Source organism: Quercus lobata, chromosome 4, assembly GCF_001633185.2.
Source record: "Quercus lobata isolate SW786 chromosome 4, ValleyOak3.0 Primary Assembly, whole genome shotgun sequence".
Lineage (NCBI taxonomy): Eukaryota > Viridiplantae > Streptophyta > Magnoliopsida > Fagales > Fagaceae > Quercus > Quercus lobata.
Genome location: NC_044907.1, coordinates 46,921,802 through 46,934,221, shown reverse-complemented (window position 1 = coordinate 46,934,221; position 12,420 = coordinate 46,921,802). Strand labels below are relative to the sequence as shown.

Sequence of the window (12,420 nt, the reverse complement as noted above, 5' to 3'; positions counted from 1 at the left end):
CATCTGATGATAGCCCTGGAAGGTGTCCAGGAAACTTATTCGAGGGTGGCCTACAGTTGCATCCACCAATCGGTCGATTCGCGGTAAGGGGAATGGATCCTTTGGGCATGCCTTATTTAGGTCTGTGAAGTTTACGCAAACTCGCCACTTCCCCGTTTTCTTTCTTACTACCACCGTGTTTGCCAGCCATTTGGGGTAAAAAACCTCTTTAGTAGCCCCTGCTCTTTTCAGTTTTGCCACTTCGTCTTTAACGGCACTAGCATGTTCCTTTGAGGGGCGTCAGGTTGGTTGCTTCTTTGGAATGGAAGATGGGTTATCGTTCAGGTGGTGACAAATAAGGCTAGGATCAACCCCCAGGGCGTCGTAAGCGTCCCATGCAAACACATCGACATTTCTTCTCAGAAATTCGACCAGTTCCTCTTTTTCTTGAGAAGGCAACTCGGAGCAGACCTGGAAAAATCTCTCTGGGTTGTTGTCGACAATGAATTTTTCTAAACTTTCACACCTTACCTCCTTGGCTGGCTCATTGTCTTGCCCTGCTGAGGGGGCTGGTTGCTATAAGTTCCCAGAGGCCGAAGACTCGGCATGGGACCGATGTGAGATGGCGACCACCATACACTGCCTGGTCATGGCCTAATCTCCACGAATCTCTTCTACTTGGCCTCTGGATGGGTATTTTACTTTTTGGTGAAGTGTGGAGGATACAGCTTCTAGGGCATGGATCCATGGCCTGGCTACTATCTCTGTGTAGGGTGAGTAGGCATCGACCACGATAAAATTCACCTCCACCATCTCTGATCCAGTCTGTATGGGTAATCTGATCTGCCCCTTTGGCGTAACAGTCTTCCCCTCGAAGCTGATAAGGGGAGAGTCATAAGCCGTCAAATCTTCCAGCCTTAGGTTCAGCCCCTTGTATAAATCAGGGTACATTACCTCCACTGCGCTTCCTGGGTCTACCAACACCCTTCTCACATCGAAGCCTCCGATTCTCAGTGTAACCATTAAGGCATCGTCGTGAGGTTGGATAGTTCCCCTTTTATCCTCGTCCGAGAATCCTAGTATCAAAGAGCTTCCCTTTTTAAACCTTTTAGGTTCCCTTTGCCTGTCCTCGGAGGGGAGCCGACCAACAACCAGTACCCTGGAAGGAGGTGGCCTAGTTCTTCCTGGTGCTGCGAGGATGACGTGTATCGTTCCGGTGGGCAGTCTTAATGACACATCCTTTCAAGGCTCTTACATTGCCTGACCTGGATGGCTGCTCGATGGGTGCAAAAGGTGACGTAACTTCCCTTCTCGGACCAACTGATCTAGGTGATTCCATAGATTCCTACAATCCTCAGTGGTATGCCCATGGTCCTGATGATAATGGCAGTACAGGTTCTGGTTACGTTTTGAAGGGTCTCTAGCCATCTTTCCCGGCCACCTGAAGAAGGGTTCGTTTCTTACTTTCTCCAGCACTTGTTGTACCGGCTCCCTGAACACGGCATTCACCGTTTGCATGTTACTCTGTCCAGCCTGTCTCGAAAAATCTCTCCTCGGCTGGTTATGGTAATATCGTTCTGACCTGAAATCATTCGCTTTGGGGGGAATGATCTTCTCCTTTCTCTTTCCTTGTAGCCGATCTTCTTCCACCCTTTTGTACTTGTCGATCCTATCCATCTACTGATGAACGTTGGCAACTGGTTTACCAGTGAGAGATTTCCTTAAGCCATGCTCGGTGGGGAGACCGCTTTTGAATGTGCTGATAGCAACATCATCATGGTTCTCATCTAACTCGTTATACTTCTCCCAATATCTATCCGAATATGCTTTCAGGGTCTCTCCCTCGTGCATGGACAAGGACAATAGCGAACTGAGGGGTCAAGGGACTCTGCTATTTGTAATAAAGCGGGAGCAGAAAGCCTGAGTGAGCTATTTGTATGAGCCTATGGAATTTGTCTTCAGGCTGTTGAACCACCTCATCGCCATTGGTCCCAAGCTGGATAGGAAGACTTTGCACATCAAGGTTTCATTTTGCGAGTAGATAGCCATTTTTTGGTTAAACTGACTCACGTGCTCCACCGGGTCTACTCGGCCGTTATAGATGGCGAACGCTGGTTGATTAAAGCGTCGAGGCAACCTAGCCCCTTCAATTCTGTACATGAAGGGTGACCTTGAAATCTGGTCTAGCGTCCTATTCATAGCATCGTTTCCCGAACCCTTACTGGATGGGCTCTCATATTTTCGTACAGGGCGTGGTTCCCTCTCGTAAGAAAAGGTTTCACTTGGGGGGGGGGGGGTTCTCGACCTCCGTCTATAACTCACATCCTCCCCATTAGAGGACTCATCTGAGCTAGAGGGAGATCGCTTTCGCTGTACACGTCGTAACTTCCTTTTCAGGTCATCTATCTCTCGCTGCATGGCCTGATGACTATTTCGCCTCTAGGATAGGTGACTACCTATCTGGGTGTGACTTTGGCTCGTCTGGGTAGTATGCACGCTTCCTTCACGATTCTCTCTGCTGCCTGGATTGGCAGGGTTATTTTGCCGCTGGGACTCAATGGGTTCTATCTGTTGAGAGTTAGCCTGGTGAGGATTCTCCTGGTGTGGACCTAGTTCTGCCATGCTCGACCGTTGTGCTCACTGATACTTTAGTTCTTCCCACGGACGGCGCCAATTGTAGGGACACGATTTTAGTTAACCCGGTCCTGGATGGTCAGGCCTTGGCCCAAAAGGTCCCACACAATGAATTTTGTAAAGTATGGGCTGAAGAACTTGGTTCCAGTTGGCTTAAACGGTTCGTTGCATATCCTTAGTAGATATAGAAACAAGAATGAAGAAAGTGGATGTGAAAGGGGAAGTTTTATTCATGGGCATGCATTCGTACAATGAACCTTTGCTCCTCTGTCTCTTCTCTCCTTTTTTCTCCGACCCCCTCTTTTGGGGGACTTTTACATATTATATAGGCCCTCTTTTATCATCTAGGCCTTACACCTGTTGATCATCCAAACCCCTACTTGAGCACCTGTCCCATCAGACACCCATATCAGTTCTTTGTGAGTTGTAGTGACCAAGGTAGCACTGTTAAGGGGTCTTCTCTGCATTAATGCAGCCAGAAGAGTAGCTGTGGTGCATTTAATGTGGTGATGACAACCTTTGCTAGGATATTTTAGGACTCCTTTCTTTTTACGTGCTTGGACGGAGAACTATAGTAGCTGGGATGCACCTTTGACTTGGATTTTGGAATATCCGAGGAGGAATTACTCCTCGGACGTGTTTTCTTTGCTCTAGTGGGCCTGAGCAAGGATTCTGGGCCACGACATCTCCTCGAACAGAATGGTCCTCGGACGGGCCTAAGGCCCAACCAACCTGTTATTCTGGGCCGGTCCCCACACTATGAATAAGATATTAATTGAAAATATAATTATTTTTATTTTTTTCATTATTGTTATAAGTCCAAGAAACTAGATGCCAAGAAGAATTTTGTTTTAAAAAAAATTATTAAAATAAAAAGAACAAGGAGAGATAGTAAATGTTAGTGATGATGAAGAAAATTTTAATGAAGAAATAAATTTGCAAAATGATAAATGTGATGATAGCATTGACTTAGATGGGGTTAATTAGCCAATATGATGAAAATAAATGAATTTTTGGATCATTTGTAATATATTATCACTTTTGAATTTAAGCAATTTGAATGTGAATGTTATAAACACATGCTAGTTTTATTTATTTAATTAGCTTGTTAAATATTATTATATAAATGATGAAATAAATTAGTCATTAGCTGAATATATTCAAAATTTATAATAAATATACCATTTATATATGTATATCTATAATTTCTTATAAATTTTATTAAATGTTTGTGTATCTTACAATACACGATACGAAAAAATCAAAAATCGATTCACGATACAATTCACATTTTAACAACTATGTTTAGGGCTATAAACGAGCCGAGTCAAGCCAAGTATTAAAAGTTTAAGCCTATTCATTTAATTCTTTTTTCGAATACGAGCCGAGCTCAAGCTCATTACTGTACAAGATTTTATGTTCAAGCTTGACTCATTTTCTTATCAAGCAAGCTCAAACTTGTTCACAAGTTACTTGGTTAACTTATTATTTTCCTATATATTGTGAAACCATGATTAAAATGTTTTACATTTTCATAATTCTATGACATTTTACTACAAATAGATAATTTATATCATCAATAAATACAAATAAAATTTAATATAATATCATATAAACCTATTGACAAACTTATACAATCTAATCTCAAATCTATATAAATATATTTTTAGACATTTATAGATATAAAAATACAATTTTATATAAAGTTAAATTGAGCTCTTATATTCACGAGTTTGTTTACGAACATATTGTTATATTTGAGTTTAACTCATTTAATAATCGATCCTAAACTTAGAACTTGAACTTGGTTTGTTTTTTAAACAAACTAATATAAACAAGTTTTATCCCAAGTCAACCTTGAGTTATTTATAAATAATTTGGTTCATTTGTAGCCCTGCTTGTATTCAAGCATACCTAAAATTTTAAAGGATTTAACAAATAATGGCTTCTATTTTACAATAAAAGGTATGTTGACCTTTATTGAAAATCTTCAATTATATAATGATATTAATTGATATTAAAATATTTTATTATCTTAATCAATCCAAACTGATAAATGGTACATCCATCATTATCGTATGGTTGGGCAAACACTAATTATTATTATTTTTAATATATGGACAAACACTATTTTGGATAACCAAATGCATCCCTGTTACACGTCCATTGATTAATCAATGGCTACCAATATATTTCATTTCTTAATCAATCAAAATAACGAACCGTACGGCCAACATTGTATGTTTCACGGGCAATCACTATTAAGGATAACCATTCCAAACGCATTCACGCATGAAGTGACTACAGTTCACTGATTAATGAGCATTTAGGTTTGTCCACTTGGTAGGGGCGGCTCAATGACAGGAAGTCTCGTGATTCATACCTTGCGAGTTCAAGATTATGAATTCGAATGGTAACAAATTTTATTATTGGATAATAATATATAGCTATTCATAAATAGGGTTTAAATGAATTAAAAGCAGTAACTGCACTTGTGATTTATTTTAAGGTAAAAAAAAAAAGGTATTACATGTTACAGTCTTAGAGATACTTGGATGATTTTAGTTGGATCCAGTTCACTGATTAATGAGCATTTAAGTCTGTCCACTCGGTAGAGAAAACTCAATGACGGGAAGTCTCGTGATTCATATATTGCGAGTACAAGATTATGAATTCGAGCAATCACAAATTTTATTATTAGATAATAATTTATAGCTAATCATAAATAGGATTTAAACGAACCAAAAGCAGTAACCGCACTTGTGATTTTTTTCCTGAGGTAAAAAGAAAGGTAGTACATGTTATAGTCTTAGAGATAGATGGATGATTTTAGTAGGGTCACAAGAAGATAACAATTTTGACGTGGTCCAACAACTTGATAGGTCAGATCATAAAAAGGAAAAACCAGATGATGATGGCTCTAATTGATTGATTTGACATGGACCTTATCTGGGAAAAAAAGATCGTAAGGTTTAAATTCGTCAGCTATACTTTTGTAGAATATGAATATCTCGAAGTTTTCTACATAGGTCAATGACTTAATAGACCGAATATTGAACACTAACTATTCTTTGCCCCCATTGAAGCTTTGAGAACCACATGGTCCACTTCAATCTGCAGGAGCAACTAAAATGAAAAAGAAAAGCACTCGTCATCATATATCACTCAATGGTTTTTAAATACAAATTTGATTAAAATATGTAGTCCTAGCTAGTCTCTTACAATTTGTCAACCAGTTGAAATGTATTGTGATTCACTGTCCAAGAAATGTATTGACATGGAACCCATAGAATAGATGACCCAAATAAGTTGATATTTTAGTGAACATATAAAATGCACATAGTGGGAGATAATCAAATTGTGTGAGAGACTATAGTGTCAGCTCGACATGACAAACAAAAAAAGGAGAGCATGGGAGGGACAGAAATTGAGGCATAGGATTTGCAGTTCACATACAAATTTTAGCATTATGATCAGTACAATTTAGTTTTGGGTTGACTAATTTTTTTAAAATTTTTTAGGGAAAAAAAAAAAAAAAAAAGGTCATTTCGGTAAGATTAAGCATATCTTAACCAACTGAAAGTAGGAATAAAGAGCCAAATATTGAGATGCCCAATTCAACTCCAAAAACATGATATCCTCCTCATCTCATCGCCTTTTTATACCTATCTTTTTGGGATGTAGTTTTCATAGCCATTATTAAAAGGTCAACTCAGATGGACGGCAAACTGTAGTGTGAAAGTATCAAACGAGTCCTATGGTTGGTTGATGATTAGACCTACACAGTTGTCTTCACTTGCCTTACTATATAGCTAAAATGGAAACCCCATGACAGCAGGAAAAGAAAATAAAAAAGCAGTTGGGAAATTCAATGTTTTTACTATTCCCTCTTTTAATGGCCCAAAGACAAAGACCCTTCTATTCCTTCTAGAATGTATTGTCCATCTAGCTATTGCTTTTTATTTATTCATTATTACTATGAAGAAGTTAAAAGGAAAAACTATAGGTTATAGTTATACTTCTATTTCAAATTAAGTCAAGAGTTTTTAATATTTTCAATTAAAATTTTATTATTTTTAGACAATTTCAATGTTCAGTATCTTTCTACTGACGTATCTTGATAACGTCATTTCTTACCCAAATCCCAATATTCAAATCCCATCATTTTTTTTTCTAACGGTGTCCATGCATTGATTCAACTCAAGTTGGGTGTTAACCCAACAACTAACTCGTTGATTGTGACAAAATGAGTTGTTAACCACAATGCTAGCTAGGGAAATCAGATGGTCGAATCGGGTCCAAATCGCTTAAGCTCTCCTATGTTTAAGGTTTTGTGATGTCAGCCAAATTTGGTGGAGATCTCTTTGGATCTCTAAAGCAATGCTCGAGCGACTAATGAAGAAGCTCCAAGGAAGAAATGCAGCACATGGTGAAAGCCCAACATAGCACATGTACATTAGAATAGGTCGATTTCATCAAGTTCTAGACAAAAAACTATCTACTTAACCTGAGATTGTTGGGATCTGGTGACAAGAACTTGCAATCGACCAATCCCGCACTTACATATGGCGATGTTTTAGTCGAATACCCACAAATTGAGCAAATTAGTCGGGTGCAAATCTAGATTGGACACCCCTAATTTTTCCACATTTACTTAATAACCAAACATATCACACACACATAAACTCGAACACCTTATTACCTAACTTTTTTTCCCCTAAAATAATATTCTTAACCATCAACTCACCCAAATTTTCAGCCAAGCCAAAAATATATAAAAAGAAGCTATACACAAATTTTGAAACCCTAAAAAGAACCATGCTGCCATAACCATCGATCGTGGCTAAACCCACCCATGGCCAAACAACTTCAAGCAACGCTCCACCAATTGCACTTTCTTTTGGGCTTGAACTTTTGGGCCACATGCTTCCAAAACCACCCTCAATATGTTCTTTAACTAAATTAACAAACAAAAATACATATTTTTTTTAATAAAATTTTAATTGTTCTTAAATAGTTTGGTTCAATTATAAATAATAATAATAATAATAATAATAAAAAGAAAAAAGGAAAAAAAAAAAAAAAGGACCTTACGTATGAAACGATATTCTTTTCCTAGGCCACGTGAGGCAAAAAAGGATGAAACAAATATTGAGATTTTTATTTTAGGAAAATTATTAGGTATTTCCGAAGTACCATAAATGCGTCGTTTTTCTAATAGTAGGCCCCACCATAAATTTAATTATTGAAATCTACCATTCATGTGAGAGAAGAAAGTATGCATTTATTGTACTCTAAGAGTACACAATTATTATCCGTTACTTTAAGAAATAATTCATTGATCTAAGGAATATTATTTATTATCCGAATAATTCCTAAAAGGCTAAAATTGTGTATTAAAGGGATGCGAATGAAAGCAAGAAATAATTAAGTAAAGCATTAGAAGCATATTATTGTATCGTTGAATCCTTTAATTTTTTGCATTGGTCTTCATCATTTTGCCTTTTTCCCTTTCGACTTAGAATCCAAGTAGTGGAACGGTGGAACCGCCCAACCCATTCCAAAATCCACTTGTGGAGGAATCCACACCCTATATTTTTAAAATTAATTAAAAAAATATCCGAAGATGCTTATGTATCTTCATTTAACCAATTAAACCAAATCTCAGATTGGACTTCTAAAATTAGTAATGCAATCATGCAATATCGTCGGTAAAGCACTAAAACCTAGTTTGATTGCAGAGCAGAAAAATTAAGATGTCAAAACAAGAGTATGATTGATAACAACATTTAAAAATAATAAAACACTAATATGTAAAATATACATTATTATTATTTTTTTTTGTGATAAACAAAAACCTCAGATTAAGAAAAAAAAAAAAGGCTAAATCAACCTGAAATATAAAAACAAATTGTGGTAAAACATCTTCCATTCACACTGTCAATTAAAAAACATTAATAAGAAAAATTGGTAATGCAATCATGCAATATCGTCGGTAAAGCACTAAAACCTAGTTTGATTGTAGAAAAATTAAGAAGAAGTTAAAACAAGAGTATGATTGATAACAACATTCAAAAATAATAAAACACTAATATGTAAAATATACATTATTAGTTTTTTCTTTGTTGAGAAACAAAGACCTCAAATTAAGAAAAAAAATGGCTAAATTAGCTTGAAGTACAAAAACAAATTGTGGTGGAACATCCTCCATTCACACTGTCAAATAAAAAATATTAATAACAAAAATTGATAATCCAATCATGCAATATCATCGGTAAAGCACTAAAACCTAGTTTGATTGCAGAAAAATTAAGAAGTTAAAACTAGAGTATGATTGATAACAACATTTAAAAATAATAAAACTCTAATATGTAAAATATACATTATTAGTGTTTTTTTTTTTTTTTTTGGGAGAAACAAAGACCTTAGATTAAGAAAAAATGGCTAAATCGGCTTGAACTATGGCAACAAATTATAGTGGAATATCCTTCATCCACACAGTTAAATAAAAAACATTAATAACGTATCTAACTAAACTATGAGCAACTTTATTACCTTCTCTCCTAACATGAGAGTAAAGCAATTGAGAAAAACATCTACAACTAAACTTAACATCTTCAATCAAAGGACCATACGAGGCCAGGGAGACTTCAGCACAAGTTAATGCCTTCATAAGCACTGCTGAATCACCTTCCAGAATAGCTTTAGAAGCACCAACCTGCTGGGCAAAAACAAGAGCCTACGCAGCAGCTAAGGCTTCAACTTCACTAGCATGAAAGGCCTAGGGCAGCAGCTTGGAACATGAAGCAATTACGATACCATACTTGAGCTATCTTTGACCACAACACCAATCCCAGCCTTGTTTTCAGCAAAGAAATTTAAAGTGGCTCCATCGAAGTTAATCTTCATCCAATCACTCGGGGGAGGTCGCCAAGTATCATGAATACTGAGGCTGACGGCTTGGAGGACTGGTTAGAACGGCTAAGAACTCATTACACCGATCCGATGATAGCTGAGCCAACTGATGAAGCGCATAAACAGGTTGGAGAAGCCGAACCTGATTCCTCTGCATCCAGATCGACCAAGCCATCATTGTAAAAAGCTGCACATTTTTCCAGGATCCGAAATCCATGATAACAACTCTTTGTAGTCCACAAATTGTTCTTGGCTTCTAAAATTCCATGAACCCATATCAAACCAAACTGTATTTAGTTCCAAGCATGACCATAACGCATGAATAGGATTTTTCAAAGCAGCATTGCAACCAGGGGCGTAGCCAGGATTTTTAACTTGGGGGGCCTAATTACATGCTTGTACATTAGTCATAACTCATATATTTATGTGTGTGTATGTGTGAGATAGATAGAGTTAAAAGAAATAAAGAAATGAAGCTTAAAGACTAAGACTGCCACCAAAAAAAAAAAAAAACTCACTAGTTTCTGAGTAAATGTGTGTTATGTTGGGTGAAGTCTACTTGAGAAACTAAAATGTTGTAATTGTAAAAATAGTCAAATTTCAAAATGAATGCTAAAAGGAAATTAACATTGTACGATGCATAAGACCTACAACAAAATAAACACATATGACAATAGCTCTAGTCAATTACTGAACCAAAGGCTAATGACTGAAAGGTAACTCATACTTTTACTTTGTTTTAGTCATTTTATATGCCATAATTTGCTAGATAACCCCACTTAGCTAATTATTTTCATATACTTTCTTTAATCCAAATAGTTCCATACTCTGGATACATCCAATCGTCAGCTAATTAAATTGAGACATACTTATGGTATCAAATGTTTTTTATCACTCCTGCTAGTATGTCATTCTATGTAGTTTTGAGAGATAATTGCTTCAGTGATCATACAACCACAACATATTTCAAAGGGGAAACCACTAAAACTAACTTTAGACTAGGTATGTGAATTTTTTTGGAGGGGCCAATTGATACATTTGCAGGGGTCAGCTTGTTTTTATATAGTATTATATAGGGGATTCAAAAGTTTTGGGGGGGCCATGGCCCCCCAAGCTTATGTGTGCCTCCGTCCCTAATTGCAACAATCACACACAGGGTCTTGTATAACATAGTTCTCAGAACCGGATCGGACCGGAAGGTTGGATCGTGAAAACCGAAAATCAGGATGAAAACCGGATTTTTAAGCATAAAGAACTGGGCATATGTGGCAATTCCGTAAACCCCTAAAATTGGGGTTGGACCGCATCAACAGGTGGCAAGAACTGTGCAGTCCAACCCCTTAGCAATTTAAAAAAAAAAAAAAAAAAAAAAAAAAAAAAAAAAAAAAAAAAACTTAACACAATTTTATTCTACTTAATTAAATTATCCATCTCTTACAAGGAATAAAAAAATTATAATTAAAATCCTTCAAAGATATTCAACTTTACTTCAAAAATTAATCATAAATTTTAATGTTTTCATGGTTATTATTTTATTTTATTAAATTTCTTATTTAATTATTAAATATATGCTTGAAAATCATTAAATTTCCCTCACATATATAGATACATTAGTCAATTTTGTTAGTTTTATAAATTTAATATATATATTTAGGCTTTAATTAATTATTAAATTAATTATGACATCATCACGGTTCAACCCCAGTTCGACCTCAAAAACCTTGAACCTCTCCTTTTGACGGTTCAATAAACAGTCCAGGTCTGGAAACCTTGTTGTATAATGGTTCTTTGGACCGGATTAGTTTTGGTAGGTAAGGCATTTCGACAAGCACGCTCGCTAGAGGAAGTTCTTAACTTTGTTTGGAGATCGAATAGCCCAAACTCTCCTCCAAAACTGGATGTCCGATGCAGGTGAGTGTAACCAAGAACCCAAATCAGCTTCCTCCTTCATAAAATGATACCCAGATTTACAACTATATTTCCCATCTTGTGACTATTCATTATTAGTTGGGAGTAATTTTAGTACTTTTATCAATGTGATCTTTCGTTTAAGCTCGCCAATGATCAATGTGGCAATTATATACCACCTAAGTTTGTAATGTCTGCTAGTTGGTCTAATTAAAACATACAATGTTAATTAAATAGCAAAACAAAAACAAAAAATTAAAAAATAAAATAAAATAATCTGGTTAATTTCTTTTTCTAGTATATTTTTTACATCCAAACAAAGAGTTGGGAGTTGGGAGTCTTGGGACCAAACTATACCAAAGTGCTTACCAAATCTCCAAAATTGACGGTGGTGATGTATTTGATTTCTTCACCACATGTAAAATAACCTAGAACTTCAAATTCTCCATACGAGATATATAAAAATGAAAACCACAAGGCATACACTCATTGATGCTCAAGAATTATGACATAACATATAAATTCAATTTTTATAATAAGTGAAAAGGAGAATTTGAATCTTGATTCTCGTTAATATTATGTAACTATAAAATTCTTAGCATAAATCAAGATATAAGAAGACGGATGCTAAAGTCTTTTCAATTACAAAAACAAATCTTCTACGAAAACAACTGTACAACTAAAATTCAAAAAATCTCGTCAAGATTCCATTTCAGAAATTAGAATTAAAATTTTGAGTGATAGAAGATAGGAATTTTCCTTTTTATACCAAAAAATTCATTAATCAAAACAGTGTTGGAATATTTTTACCCCTTTATTAAAATTTGAGTAGTCCAATGAGAAACAGTGATAGAATAGGAGATGCAAACTAATTCTACGTACTAGGGAGGTCCCACCCATCCAAAAAAATATATAAATGGGACGAAAAATTGGGTTGAGAGTCTTGAGACCATGAAATCTATATGGTCAACTGACTAGTGCAGC

The 12,420-nt window shown here is 36.0% G+C and overlaps 1 protein-coding gene across 1 annotated transcript; it reads right to left on the bottom strand.

The window, feature by feature from the left end:
- Positions 1–633: 633 nt before the first annotated feature.
- LOC115985343 lies at positions 634–1,002 on the bottom strand. The gene has a single exon (XM_031108291.1). The coding sequence runs from the start codon at positions 1,000–1,002 to the stop codon at positions 634–636; it is 369 nt and encodes a 122-aa protein (XP_030964151.1).
- Positions 1,003–12,420: the final 11,418 nt, after the last annotated feature.

Coding starts and splice junctions, on each gene's coding strand:
- LOC115985343 (XM_031108291.1), bottom strand. CDS start 1,002: ATGGTTACACTGAGAATCGGAGGCTTCGATGTGAGAAGGGTGTTGGTA.